The sequence below is a fragment of the Panicum hallii genome, chromosome 2, assembly GCF_002211085.1.
Source record: "Panicum hallii strain FIL2 chromosome 2, PHallii_v3.1, whole genome shotgun sequence".
NCBI lineage: Eukaryota > Viridiplantae > Streptophyta > Magnoliopsida > Poales > Poaceae > Panicum > Panicum hallii.
In genome coordinates this window covers 12,215,865-12,231,659 of record NC_038043.1, presented here as the reverse complement: position 1 = coordinate 12,231,659, position 15,795 = coordinate 12,215,865, and the positions used below count along the sequence as shown (strand labels likewise).

The 15,795-nt window shown below is 43.9% G+C and overlaps 1 protein-coding gene across 1 annotated transcript; it reads right to left on the bottom strand.

Moving 5' to 3' along the window:
- Positions 1 to 10,866: 10,866 nt before the first annotated feature.
- LOC112883244 (protein DMR6-LIKE OXYGENASE 1-like) lies at positions 10,867 to 15,497 on the bottom strand. The gene is made up of 3 exons (XM_025948515.1): positions 14,430 to 15,497; positions 12,112 to 12,442; positions 10,867 to 11,603 (listed from the first exon to the last, which is right to left on the bottom strand). Exons 1-3 carry the CDS (start codon positions 15,104 to 15,106, stop codon positions 11,349 to 11,351), a joined length of 1,263 nt encoding a protein of 420 aa, XP_025804300.1. The 5' UTR covers positions 15,107 to 15,497; the 3' UTR covers positions 10,867 to 11,348.
- Between the last annotated feature and the right edge of the window lie 298 nt (positions 15,498 to 15,795).

The following is a 15,795-nucleotide window of genomic DNA, read 5'->3' as shown; positions in this document are numbered from 1 at the left end:
CTCTCATTTGAATCATTAGCTAGAGATAGGTCAATAGCTAATTTTTCAACCTTCACTTTTTCTTTGGCAAGACCTTCTCTAAGGCAAGATTTCTCTCCTTTTCAAGGATGAGTAAGTCTTCTTGCCTATCGAGAAAATATCTCTTTTTCTCTAATTTATCCATAAGCTTTTTAATTTCTTTAAAACCTTTCTTCTCAAATTTGTTTATCATGTAAGCTCTATGTTGTTCTTCCTCATCTTCCAAATCATTTTGTGCATCATTAGATATGGAGGAAGAGTGAGAAGAAGAGGTGGATGATTCTTGTACCTTGGTCCCTTTCACCATGAGGCAAAAAGGAGTGTCATCTTCATCGTCGGAGATGTTGTTGAAGAACTTTCCTGTTGACTTGAGTATGGCTAGAGTTGCCATACATTTTTTTATCGGAGTCTTCATGACTAGACTCCTATTCTTGACCAATATGAGCATGACCTTGATATTTCTTCTTGTAGTCCTTGCTCTTCTCCTTGTACCTTTTCTCCTCATTTTCTTTGTTCTTCAATTGTGGGCAGTCCGCAATGTAATGGCCCACTTTCTTGCACTCATAGCATCTTCTTTGTGTTGACCTCTTCTTGTTATAACCACCTTTCTTGTAATATTTCTTCTTCATTAACTTCTTGAAGTTTCTCAAGACCAAGGCCATTTCTTCATCGGTGGTAGCTTCATCACTTGAATCTTCCTTATTTGACTTGAGAGCCTTGGGGTTTGATTCAACCTTTCACTTGAGCTAGCATTGAGTGCAACATTCTTATTCATCTTGTGACTAAGTGACTTGGCTACATCCCTCTCAACTAACTCTTGATGGAGAATTTCACCAAGAAGTTGATTGGGTGTCTTAGTCTTGAATTTTGCATCTCTTTTAATCATTGTTGCAAGAGTAGGGTTCCTTGATGTGAAAGCCCTAAGCAACTTCCTTATCACTTTGTGATCATCCCATTTCATGCTTCCAAGAGATCTAATGTCCAACACAAGGATCATTAGTCTATCATACATTTGCCTCATAGTTTTTTTATCAAGCATGACAAAGTGCTCTAGCTACCCTTGTAACAAATTCATCTTGCCTTCTCTAACTTCATCGGTCCCCTCATGAGCCTCTCTTAATGTGCCCCAAACTACCTTGGCTATTTAAACATTGCAGACCTTGTTGAATTCTTGAGCACAAAGAGAGCTTGTAATGACCTTCACAGATTGCTCATTGCAGAAGTACTCTTGAGCTAGCTCGGCCGTAGGTACATCATTCGTAGGCGGAGTCACACCTATAACCACAACTTCCTAGATAGAGGGGTGAACCCCATAGAGATGCATTTTCATGCCATATGACTACTTGGGATCATCCGTCCCATCGAAGAAAGGAGGGATTCCCAAGTGAACCGATTGAAATTGAGAAGAAGGATATTGAGATGAAGCATAGTTATGAGGGACTTGATTTAACCCGAAGAAGGGATGCTTGTTGTTTTCTTCCTTAATTCTCTTTCTCATCATCTTCTTGGCCTTCTTCTCAATCTTGGCTTTCATCTTCTCTTTTCTCCTTCTTGCTTCCGAGAGCTCGCCCTCACCTTCATCACTTGAACTTGAGTCATCATTTGAGGTAGACACACGAATGGAGGGTGGATGGCTTCCTTGGCATAAAGGGTTCCCAGCACTTCCCCCAAGGCCTAGATCGGCAGCGGCTTGAGTGGTGGCATTTTTTATTGCGTTGGCACCATCCCCAATCTGAGACATCTTGTTATCCCTTAGCGGTTAAGGCTTAATGAAGATATTAGGCTCTAATACCAATTGAAAGAATCTTTGTGATGTCTAGAGGGGGGTGAATAGGCGTATCTGAAAATTCCTAAAAATTCTTCATAGTGGTTAAATCTGTCGGAACTTCCAACATTGTGTAGGAACTTCCGACGGGTTGGAACTTCCGACACAGGACCGGAACTTCCGACAATAGCAAAGTTCTTATACAAAATTCAAAATTAAACTTGAAACTGCAGAACTTATTTGAATCAAAAGTTCAGTAATGACGTCTCGAGAGTATTGCAGGTAAGCTTTGCAAGAGGAACAATACGAGAATATAGATCGGCACAAAATAAACTCTAGATCAACAAGAATTAAGTAGATACAATAAGCACGAGAGACAAGAGATTTGTTTACCGAAGTTTACTTCCGCAAAGGAAGCTACTTCTCCGTTGAGGAGCTCACAAAGAATCAGGTTTTGCACTAATCCTTTTCCTCCCTCAACCAACCATAAAGGAGGATTGAGTCACTTACTATAAAATCCACAAAGGATGGGTAATACAAACTTTCTCGGGCACACACACGAGAGGACGCTCAACTGGGCAATGCCAAACCGTCTAGAAGCAAGCTTCAAGAGTAACAAACACGAATCAAAGAATGAAGATGCTTCAAGTGCTCTTGAGATGAACGTGGATGACCTCACACTCAAATCCCCAAGCCTCACACCTCAATCTTGCTCTTAACCAAGCCCTAGCTCAAATCAACTCAAAGATTAGCTCAAGGAGGGAGTGGGGAGGAGTAAGGTGTTGTGCTCATGGTTAGGTCAACCGCAAGTGAAGAGGGGTCTGAGGGGTATAAATACCCGAGCCCCAAAAAGTAGTTGTTGCTATGCATAATAAGTGATTGTCGGAACATCCGACCCCTGGTCGGAACTTCCAACCCTATTAAAAACAGCTGGCCGAGGACCTCTTATCGGAAGTATCTGGCAACTTCCGACAGGGATCAGAACTTCTGACCCCTGGTTGGAACTTCTGACACACACTGAGACAATGAGAAAACTAAGTATTATCCATAATGTAGTCATCGTCTTCATCAATATTCATGTCATTGCCATTGTTGTGCATATCATCCAGGTTAGTTCCAGCATGTGATGATACGGTAACCTGAAAACATGCACATGGTAGAAAGTTTTATCCACTAAAAAATCTGATCTAGCAACATACATGTGTGTTCATATTCTACCATTATTTTAGATATTCTATACTCAGAAATAGAAGGGGAAGAACATAAGGCATTGCATCCTACATTTAGGTAACAGTATATTTAGTGGTCTAATTTGCTCAGAATGTATTGTGTTGTGTTTACCTACTAACGACGTGCATCAATATTTGCTAGACGATTTACCAAATCTTCAGGTAACGCCTTGTCAAAATCTGCATAAAACCTCTACAACTGAAAACGTAGGTAGCTGATCAAGATACATGCACAAGATCAATACATTGCTATGAGCGAAGAAACAAATATTACCATGATCATCTCATGGTTCACACTATTTTTCTCAGTTAGAATCTCATATTTTTCCTTCAATTGGTCATTGTTTTGCTTCAGATCCCTATTCATCTCCCTCAAATCCTCATTTATCTTCTTCAACTGCTCATTTTCATCTACTGCAGTTCGATAAGAAGCTGTTTTGGTTGGACGTAGTTTATTGGATTTTGCAACTACTATAATATTTTCCTTGTACTCAGCACTATCGGCTATTGGTACACGACCATGGGCCAAACCACCTTCCATGTGATACATTGTGTGTGTATCTAATTCCTTTGAATTCTCATGAAGCATTGCTCTTATATTATAGTCATCCTAAAATAAAATACCAGAGTGCTAAGCATGACTGGAAAAAAATTCATCTCAGAATGTAAAGCATGGCATACATACCAAGCGCTTTTGTGCTTTTCGGCTAGGAATTGGAGCACTTTTTCCATTTATATCCATTTTTTTAATCCATATTACATCACGACATATGTGTTTAAAGTGCAAGCCTTATCTGGGCCAAATTTGTGTTCCTACAAGACCGTCCGAATAATGTTACATGATATTTGAAACTTAAGGAAATTAGTTCAATGTAAAATTATGGCATTATTATTCATAACGAGTCTCATTTAGTACCAGAAGTAGAAATATTGGAAAGCTCAAAAATTTCATACCAGCATTTGTTGTGTTTCTCCACTTGGCCTTTAACCAGCTCTATTCTGAGCAACATCAGCTGATTTTAGGCGTGCTGCTCGAACTGCTCTCCTCTTTTCCTTGTACTTCTCACTGGTCCAGTACTTGCATAAGGCTGCCCAATCTTCCTTGCTGCACCAATCAGGCATGGAGTTTAAGTATTGTTCTTCTGTAAGTTCTATATTACGTGCTTGATCATCATCGCAGTCCTCATGCATCTTTACAGCATCCAAACAGGCTTGATATATCAAAACAGATACTCTATTCACTAGATATGTCTCCAAATTATGGTTGGCCCTTCTTAAATCACCTCGAGTTATTGTGAACAAACTCTGCAAACATAAACATAAGAAAGGCAAATCAGGTGCTTCCAATAAAATATAAGACATGATAATGTACATGTTGTTAGTTTAATTACCAAGAACTCCTCCTTCACTCATCTAGCATATAACCTTTGTAGTCTATTGATGATAAGATACTGCAACACTTTACGTGGCACTCGACTACTACCTTCCTCATAGCGAGAGGTACCACAAACATCACACTTGTCTTTACTTTCATTATGCTTGTAGTAAAGCATGCAATTGTTATAGCAAACATCAATTTTGATGTATGGCATACAAAGTTCCTCTAATAATTTCTTAGACTGGACAAAGTTCATGGATTAATTCCAAGTTCGCTTCAAAGTGTGCAATCGACATGTTGTATTAAGATTTCAAAGCTAACAGATGTGCTATGGCAGAAAGAGATGAGTGTCTTGTGTTCTCATGGACTGACTGATCATCACTCTCAACCATCCTTTAAAAAGCTCGAGCATAAGCTGCTGGCTCCTCATCAGTTGGCGGTGGATGCTCACCAGCTAGTTCAACCAACATTTCATCCATGCGGTCAGTTTCACCAAATCCCACACCATGTCCACCTTCAATTAGACTATCAATAAGTCCCTCTCCATGTATTGTACATGTTCCATTATCATCCTTAAATCCAAATCTACACATGTGCATCTCTACTGTCAACCTTTCATTCCTAACACAATTCCGACACTATGCAGGGACACTTAATGGTTCCATCTTCAACTAGATTAGGCATAGAGAAGGCATCATCCAAGAATCTGTTACTATTTTCAATCCAGTCATTAGAGAGAGAGCTTGCGTCCGAGACCAACCAGTGTACATCCACTCACGATCTTCCATTATTTTATTCTAATTTAAAAAGATAACATAATTAGAATCACAATAATTTCACCTAAGTATCAACCTACTACAAACAATATAGTATACAAATTTACCAAAAGATAGTAGCTATAACATATGAAAAGGAAAGGAAGCTGTCGCATCTCTTTTTACACTCACATTTTAATGGTGAAGATGATGCAAAACAAATTTTAGTTTACTGCCAGAACAAGCAGCACTGCAATGGAACATTACATAAACATTCCATTGGTTGGCAACATGTTATTCAAAGAAACATTCAATTTCCACAATACACATTCAATGGTAGAGCACAGCATACAAGGATATCTGAAGATTGAAGGAAGCTGATGGTGGTGTGGCCAAGGGGTCACTACGACAGGTCCTCCTCCGGTCCGGCATCAGTGTCACATGCTCCTCTGGTCCGGCGTCGGCGTTACAGCTGCTCTGGCATCGGTGCATCATGGGGACGCGAGGAAGGGGGGCGCGTGGTGGGGGGTGACGAAGAGGAGCGCAAGCGCAGGTGCTCCCAGGAGGGGGGACTAGCAGCGTCCTCGGGCGCGACAGTGAGGAAGGGGAGCACTGCCGGCGGCGGCCACGAACACGAGCCGGCCTGACGCTACCGATGGTGGGCGCGAGGAGCCCAGGGGTCGGTGGTAGAGGCCGCGGGGGAGAGGAGGCCGGCCGCTACGGGCAGCGGCCGTGGGCACGATGCAGAAGGGGATGCAGTGGTTTTTGTTTTTTGAGGAAGCGGCGGCTTGGTTGGGAAGTGCAGGGGTGGTGTCATACCCGGTTTTACGAACAAAACCGAATGCATAACTATATGTATGCCGGGATTGAGTTCCATACATATAGTGACTTCATTAGGGAATAATCAGCAATGGTATCACGAAAAGAGAATTAAAATACTATAAAGATTATCAGAATTATACAGCTTATCCTGGAAACGAAGGCTTCAAACTTCATAGACAATCGACCACGGATTGCGTAGGCCTAGAACTCAGCATCATTTTCAAGAGACTTCACATCAATTTTCTTTTCTAAGCAGCAATTATAACAAGAGTGAGTACACTTATGGTTGGTATTCAGCAAGTGTTGGAAAATTATATAACATGAAGGCCAAAATCAAGAAAAGGCAGATTGGTTGACTGCGATAAGCAATTCTAGTTGGTCAAGTTTTATTAACACCTGATTACTAAGGTATAAGTTTATACCAAAACCCACATTAAAAGTAACAGAATGGATATTGCAAAAGCATATCCAAAACCATAAATATGGTTCATGATTTAATTCATCTTCAAGTTCATTAATCATGTGAGGATCCAAGCCGCTCGTAACCATGAGCACGGCTGATATATCAGTTTTCACTCTGCAGAGATTGTACACTTTACCCACAATTCGTATCTCCCGATTTGCCCGAAGTAGCTAGCCTCTTAAACACTTCCGAGGTGAGTGGCAATGGATTCATTACGAGACCTTTACAAAGATTCCCTAACTTATGACAATTCGCTAAGATTTCAAGTCAAAGCGTCATAACTCTCCCTAATGAGGAAGTGCCTTAGCCAAGGACCACATATCATAAAGCCTCAAGAGGACAAAGCTATACCCCGACGATGCAACCCCTCTTGCCCTTTCGGTAAAATTGTCATAAGCTAGTGTTTCTAATTAATCAGCTAAGACTAGAGCCATATAGTATTGTGGTTGCACTGTTTTTCTAGGTGGTTCTCCATGTTCCGATTAACATATGATCTTGTAATTAACAACACAAATTATCCATGAACATGGATAAAACAGTTGTAGCATCATCATTGTTGTCATCATGGTTATATATTATTCCCAAACCAGAACCAGTTATGGCAACTAAGCAATAGCTATCCAACATAAAGATAAACCCCAGGTTGACAAGGAATGATCATAAAGACTAGGCATATCCTTAATTACGATCCATCAAAATTAGGACACATGCATGCGATTAGTAGGACAAAAGCATGATCAAGGAACACTGACCTTTCTTCCAAAGAATAGCTGCTCAGAGTCTTGAAACTTATAATCTTCAAAACTTTTCGATCGTGCTCCTTCTAACATCACACAAGCATCGGGCCCAAGCATACAAGCAAATAAAAAAATGAGAGAAACTAAGAACAGATACACCTACCAAAAAGAAAGCTTAAAAAGAGCGTACTAAGGGAAGGGATATGGCTCGTTACTACGGTCACAAGAGCACAAAAAGCACGAAAAACGGAGCTACGATTGAAAAGAAACAACTATTAGAAGATTTGTTTATAAAAGAAACAAAAGAACTATAAGTTTCATTTATTTTAATTTAGAAAATTAATGTAAAAGATATTCAAAATAGAATATCTTTGATTATAATTGACTCATATTATATTTGCATTTATATAGATGAGGTACAACTTAGTCAAATTTTATATATAATTGTATATGTATAAATTATAGTAATTAAAAAATTAATTAGAAAGAAGACTTGTGAGAACATCTAAGCCTATAACTTTTGATTCGAGTTGAACTAAACAAATTAAATTACAAACACATTTGAGGTTATATTAATCAAATTAAATCTATATTTAGTTTTAAAATAGGAACTATGGTAGAACAACGCTACTAAACGATAGGTTAGGATTTTAGAAGACTAACGCAAAAGGAACGGATCAAAACGGATCTAAAACGTGTAATCTACAAAAGAAACAAGGCTGCACGGACCTAGTCACGATTAAATGTAGACATGACCGACTAGCTGCTGAGTTTTACAAGACTCAGAAAACTAAGCTCGCAGATTTAGCAAAGGTTAGCTGAGATCTAAAAAAGACCATGGGTGGGGTTGGGTTGAAAAAATCTAATCTACTAGGGGATTTTCTGCAGATTTTGCAAGACACAGGAAAGAACATGAAAATACATGATTTGCTAGGTGTCTAATCGCAAAAGCTTAGGGTATTCCTGGACATGGCAGGCAGCGGCACTGTTGGCCGGATTCCCAGTAATTCCGAGCACGAGAGAGCATGGGGAGCAAGGGAAAAGAAAGAGGAGAAGGAGGGGCTTTCGTTTGATGGCTTACCCACGGCAGAGGAGGACCTTGCGGCCGAATTTGGCCAGAGAAGGGGGTAGTGGTGCTCTGGTTCCTGGCGGCGGTGCAGGATGTCGCGTGCAGGAGAGGCATGGCTGCAGGGGGATGTGGCGCGGCAGGGAGAAGGGCGCAGCTGCGCAGCAAGGCAAGGGGCGATGGGGAGGCCGGGAGGGGCACGTGCAGGGAGGCGCACAGAGGGGCGAGGGGCGTGCGGCAGGGGTGCAGCGTGGCAAGGAGATGAGGGGTAGCGACGCTTCTACAGGGGGTGCAAGGGTTCATGCAGGAGAAGAGCAGGGATGAGGCGACGCAATAGCAGGGAACGCAGGGCTCGAGCGCTCGCCATTTATAGGAGGTGATTGAAACCCTAGCTTGGCGTGCTGCGCACCGCCAGAACGGCAGCACATCAGGCTGGGACTCATTCCTGAGTCCAAATTACCCATGGGAGAGACAAGATAGGGCTAACCAGCGGCCCCACAAGAGCGAGCAAAGAGGGAGGAAACAACCTGGCGTCAGGACTAGAGTGGCCGAGCGAGTTCAGTTTCGGGCCGAAACAGGTTCAAGCGAGGGACGAACATGAAAACGGGTCGATTAAGAAAAAGGCAAAGGCGCGGGCTGGCGAGCATGAAAGACCGGATGAGTGGTACTGGGCTGATCAGGAGAGCAGACTGGAAAAAGAAAGAAGGGAGAGAAGAGTCGAGCAGGCTGCACCTTTTCATAAGGTGCGAACGGTTGGGTTTGCATGACGCATAGGTAGAGGATAACAGCATGAGTCATTTAGTCTCGAATGAAGTACAAAATGAGCACACGGCGAAATGCTACCTCGGCCTGCAGCTACCTCAGCCTACAGGTGGCATACAGGCGTACGATGAGGACGAACATGCATGGCCGAATTGAACTCAATCAACGAGTCATAGCACGCATGCGTAAAAAAACTGAGCATTACGTGGTATGGTTATCGTAGTGAAAATGAAAGGGACAAGAGGAATTGACAAGTGGGACCACAATGTCATAGAGGGAAAAGGCAAGGGAGAAGGGCGATAGGTTGGCCATTGTGTCGAGGAAGAGAGAGGAAACGAAGGGCGCTCAGTTAGACTGAGATTGGTTCGTGCTGATGGGTAGAATTCGAGGCGCAGAGAGAAGGGTAAAGAGAAGGAAAAAGGCTAGGCTGCCGAGGGAGATTGGGTTGAGTCTAAGATTTTAGAGCGATGGTGTTGGTTACTGAAGTTGACGTTGAGGACTATGAAGTATCATCGAAAAATACCGAAATTGAGATATGATTCCGTTTCGAGCGTGATTTGATCGGGGAGAGAGATCAGAGAACGGAGAACTCGATGGGGCATCTAAGGTTGTCGAAGAGGATAGAGAAAAAGGACTAATAGTGAAGAAACGACTTGGTTCAACTATGATTAGAAATTAGAAATTATAGAACGAGCAAAAAAAGGAAAACAGGCTTGGATGCTTCCTCATAGGAATAATCATTTGAACAACTTTAAATCTTAATGAAAAGCCTCGGGTCCATTTTCGGTTACCAAAGCGACGGACGAGGAGGCGTTGGTCGAGCTCAAGCTTGCACGCGGCACGATTCTAGTATTAAGGTGGACTAGACCCAAAATAAGTTAAATCCAGCTCGAGATGAAAAGAAAACGAATTCACTTTCCAAAAGATATTTTTAGGCTTAAATAAATCTAGAAAATTCTAGATAAATCTTGTAATTTTAGGCTTAAATAAATCTAGAAAATTCTAGATAAATCTTGTAAACCATCAAAAATATATCCCGAAGTTTCAAAAATTCCTGAAATATTTCTTGAAGATAGTTCGGGGCACGAGAGTCCAAATAAAATATTTGGAACTCATGGAAAAGATTTTAGAAATTTTCAATAAATGAATTTAGCTATGGGAAAAAGAGAATAATTGCTAGAAATATCTGAAAAATTCTCGAAAAACTTTGAAGATGGATGAACACATTCTAAAAGTCATTCACATCCTAATTTAATTTTAAGGTGTGACAGGTGGCTAGGGTTTGGGGAGTGCACAGGGTGGTTGAGACATTTACAGTTCTCATGGGCTATCCTAGATAATGTCACTGACGGTGGGGCCTTGGCTGCCTGGTCAACTTGCGCACGGAGAAACAGAAGAGCGCGAAGATCAGAGAAAAAAATATGGCGCCAAGAACAAAACTATGGCGCGTAAAAAGATTTGTGATGCCTGAAACTTTTTCACGACGGAAACAGCTAATTTTTATGACGGTTTACACGACTACATCATGAAAACATTAAATTTTTGTAGCGGTGTTTGTGGCACCTTCACGAAAATACAGTTTGGTGACAGGTTTTAAAGCACCTTCACAAAAATAATTAATTTTATGACGGTTTGATCATGCCTCTCACGAAAATATGGCACCGTCATGAAATTTTGGTTTTCTGATTGTGATTAATTTCGATGATGTGACAATATTAAAAGCCTTTTAGTTAAATCTCATATTGAGAATTGCCTTTGGAGCCGGCACAATTAACACGATCTGCATTAGTCGGAGTGGATCCTTCTCTCTGTTTTTTTATATTACACGTACTGCTCGAAATAAATATAATTTGCTTGGCCGCCCTCGATCCTGTTCTCAATGCTTGATGCTTAGTTCGGGTTCATTTGAGCTGACGAAGCTGGAAGCTTCCTAAGCTTTCGGTCAATGCTGATTACATATAGAGCACCGATCTCCATGCACGAATACACTCTACGTGATTTGACACAGCATAGACAAATAAAGCTTCTCGATCCTGGTAATTCTTTTTTTTCCCCTTCAGCTGAAAATAAAGTAGCTTAGCTAGCTTCAAATCGGTCGGCTTAGCTAGTAGGGTAGGCCGGTAGACAGCACCACAGCAGATTATAGGGACCAATCGGGCGACGGGTTTGACCGGTCAACAAGGTCCAGGCACCGTGCCTCTTGACTTTTCTCCTCCTGCCCCCGACCAACACGAACGGACGGATGGGATCCACGTAGTAGTACGTGTCATGCTTTACGGTTAGGATGATGGCTGCAGCTGGTAGTAGCTGGTTCAAACAGGTAGCTCCGTAGGTAGGGCCTGCCGTCGTCGTGTCAGCTGGTGAGGAGCCTCCTGGTCTGGAGGAAGGACTTGTGCTTGCCCTCGGCCGAGCTGAGGTAGTCGATGAAGGTGGCGAAGTCCGTGTCCATGTACCTCCGGGGGTTCTTCACGTCGTCCACCAGCTCCGGCGCTGGCCCGATCACCCTCGCCGGCGGCAAGCTGTGAAGCGACGCCACCGAGATGCGCGACCGCGCCGAGTTCACCCGGACCCGGTGCAGCACGCTCTTGTAACGCCCGTTGCTGTACATCTGCATCCACGCACCGCGCGAGATGGAATACACGGCATGCAGGTTTATTTTAGGCTCAGCAAGGAATTACTAGACTATTACTAGGTATAAAATAGTACATCTCGCAATCTGAAATAGATATGCCAGCCAGATTATTGGCGTTCCGATCGATATGTTGGTCGGTATTTGACCACCATTTGCTAGGAGATTTGACCGCTAGCTCAATTTTGTTAATATATATTGTTTTTATGCAGTTGTTTATATATAATCTAAAGTAAATTAAAAAGGAGACTACGTACGTGGGCAAATTAAAGTCCACTCTTGTCGTCGTGCATGATTATTGTTTTTTAATTAAACATGCATGATTATCTAAAATAAATTAAAAAGGCATGATTATTGTTTTTTTAATTAAACATGCATGATTATTGTTGGTTTCCAATCAAGGCAACTAACTTTAATTAATTTGCATACGCGCGCGTCTTTTTTAAATACAAGTAGAGCTGCATTAGTAGAGTATAATCTACGGTACCTCAAAGTGGTCGCCGACGTTGACGACGAGTGAGCCGGGGAGCGGGTCGACGAGGACCCACCGGTCGGCGTGCCGGACCTCGAGGCCATTCACCTCGTCCTGCAGGAGGATGGTGAGGAAGCCGTAGTCCGAGTGCGGCGGCATCCCCAGCGTGAGGTCCGGCTCCGGGCACGCCGGGAAGCAATTCACCATCAGCATCTGCGACCCGGCGTCGCAGTCCGCCAGAACCTCGCCGGCGCCGGGGCCGCCGATCCCGAGCGCCTCCAGCGCCGCCTCCATGAGCTCCCTGAACAGCCGCCGGCTCGACCGCGCGTACGCCGACACCACCTCCCTGCATTTGCAATTGCAATGCATTCATGATCGAGACACGGAGCCAGCGTTACTAGCATTAATATACGCAGGAATCTGGTCACTATAGTGATATGCGGTTTCCACTCACGAATCTGGTCACTATCAAATTATCAGCCTCACAATTGTGGGAGATGCTATGTATATATGTATATTTCAGCTCATTGAAAATCATAATCCTTTTAGACATAAATATGTTCCTTTTTCTCTTAGGCCCCATTTGGATCCTTTGAATTGAATTCCATTCTAATAATCATAATTTAGATATAAATTAATTAAGCTATAGTTATATATTTATATATTATTGTTGGTCATATGGAAGATATACTTATGCACTGCACTTTTACTATAGGGAAACGAATCAAAAAGTGTGCTATAAATCGTATATTAAAAATATAACATGACGATCTATAGAATCAATTTCTATCTCCCACCTTTGTAAATTTAAGATAAACTTTTATATATATACTTTGGAAAGTTATGAAATGCTATATTATAAGATAAATAGTCTACTCTATTAAGTAGATTTTAATGCCTCGAAATGAAGGATCCAAACAGAGTCTTGTATTTTTTTTTTCTTTATATCGGCGCTTACTCTTTTCCCAACTTGTCACTTTCTCTTTGCTAGATCCATGGTCGTCACCGTCACACTAGCCAATCTATTTCCCACACTCCCCTGCTGGTTGTTCTCCACAACCCATAGCCGGCGGCATCTTCTCCGCTAGGTTGATATGACTTCAAAGACCTAAGCCTAGCATTCACGGAGAGCCCCCGACACCCCCCACGCCATTTGAACTGTTAGATATACTTCTTCTATCCATAAATATAAGTATTTTGGGATATCACCACACTCTCCAATATTATAATTTGACCAATAGTATCTAAAAAATAAATTATTTCAAATAGAAAGAATTTGTGTGCTAGTATAACATACCGCGCTCCCCAATAGGGACTCCGAACGAGACTGATTTTATAGTCATCACTAATAAACAATTAAATATCTGGTGAATTTGGGTTCTAAGGAAGAGAGGGACTAGCAGACGATGGACATGTTGGATTCGTTGATGCACGCGTCATGATGCGTGTTTCTGGTTCGTTTTCTATCCTTCTGAGCGACGTTTGCCCTTTAGCCTATGTGGTCTCTGGTCTTTGGGATACGATATGCACGCGTGCCTGGCACTGTGGGATGGATAGTATTTGATACGCGCAAAAAGGCAGCAAAGATCTATCTAAATTCCTTTTGTTTTCCTGTCTGTTTTGTGGCAGGGAGCGTATCCCGGTTGCCTTTTAATCTGGGCCTCTACATTTGGGGCTCTGGCTTTGTCCTCTGCTCTGCTCTGGCTCTGGCTTTGCTCTGTGTGGGTGATGCGCATGTGTACATGTCAACTTCAACGTACAACCAGATGAATCCCCCTTCGCTCCCTGATGGATTACCTAGCTGACTCCTCCTACTGCATAAATGCTACTTCCAACTTGTTCCCTGAAAGGGGCCCACATATATGTGCGCGTGCATGAACCAGCGGAGTGTGCAGTTGCAACATAAGTCCACCACATGTAATCCCGAATACTGGAGTATACTACACTAGTGTCTAGCGTAGTACGAACAATCATACTGTAGGTAATGCTACTAATTAAGCGCTAGTTTTTGCCCAGCTCCGACTCCGACTCCGACTCCGACTCCGACTCCACTTCTTTATATACTGTACTAAAAACTACTCTCATAAGTTGTTTCTAAAACGAATTCGAAGTCGGTGAAGTCGAATGAAGTGGAGAGAGCCATTTCCGAAATGGAAGAGTTGGAACTTTCTAAGCACTGCTGCGGAGGAACCGTCCTAAGAAACACCTAACTTATGCTTTCTGTGGTGTGACCGCGGCATGCCGCCGAGAACAGAAACCACCCCGGAAGAAAGAAATTGTATTGGATCGAGTGCTGAACGAGTGGGGATTACAATAATAATCACCGTACGCACCTGAGGTCTGCGGGCGCGTCCGGCCAGGACGGGACGACGCCGTCGAGGTCGTCGCACACGAGCTTGAGGAAGTCCCGCCAGCAGAGGACGCCGTCGTTGAGCTGGTTGAAGCTGGTGCCGTACCGCACGGCGGCGCGGATGTCCGGGGACATGTAGCGCGCGCGCTCGCCGAAGGGCAGGTCGAAGAAGCGGCGCGCCACGTCCAGCATCATCATCCCGCGGCCGCCGACGCCGTGGCCGACGACCTGGAAGAAGCCGTAGTCCCGGCAGGCCGCGTCCAGCTCGGCCAGCGCCGCAGCGCGCTCCGCGGGGGCGCGGAGGCGGGCGAGGTCGATGACGGGGATCGTCGGGCAGCTACTGCGCTGGTGGTCGGGCGCGGCCGGGCGGTCGGAGGGCGGGAGGACGTAGCGGGCCGGCAGCCTCGTAATGCCGCGGCGCTCGCACAGGTGCCGCACGCCCTTGAGGAGCAGCTCCTCCCCCTCCCCCTCCTCCTCCTCCTCCTCCTCCTCTGCGCCTGGCCGGTGGCCGTGGTTGGGGTCGTCGGCGTCGGCGCCGGCCTTATTGCACTCTGCTTGGCGGAGGCGGCGCTGCTGATCGGAAGCTGGAGCCGTGTGAGCATGACAGGGAGGAGCGGTGCTGTTGCTATTCCGGGCCATGTCGAGATCGAGGATTGCCATACGCGAAGTGGCGATTGCTCTGCTTCAGCGCGCAGTGGTGTGAAACTATGAATCGAATTCGAATCACGGACCAAGTTAGCTTATCATTAGCTCTAGGATATGATAGATTGGTTGCGGCGCGTACAGATAGCTGGAAAGCTCGTGCAGCTTGCAAACGGAGCAATGGAGGAGGGAGGAGGAGGATGGAGCTTGTATTTATAGGGAGGGGAAGAGGACTGAGCGCGGGGACGGGTGGGGAGGGACGAGGAGGCGAGGGGGAAACAACGGGTCGCCGGGACCAGACCAACGAGGACTGAGACGATCGCTATTTTTTTTTTCTATTCCTTTTCGGCTCGCTCGCTCCATCGGTAGACTGAGACTTAAAAAAACAATTATGTATTTTGTATGTATTTTTAGCATCGGGGTCTATGCACGTATCGGTATATGTATATGTATACACGCTGCATATGTATGGCGCGCGTGCGTTGACCGGACCCACCAGCTCGGTCAGAACCCATTTGTTTGTTTTCTCTCCTCTTCTCTCTATATCTCGCTGTCCAATACTGTGGGAGTTGGCAATCAAGTGCCTCCTTCCACGTCGACAAGCCACACCTATAGTTGACTATTCTTTCTTGTTTATTAGAGTACAACTTGTGGAGTTAAGACGTTTGAACTTGTGGAGTTAAAGACAACTCTAGAACATCGCTTAT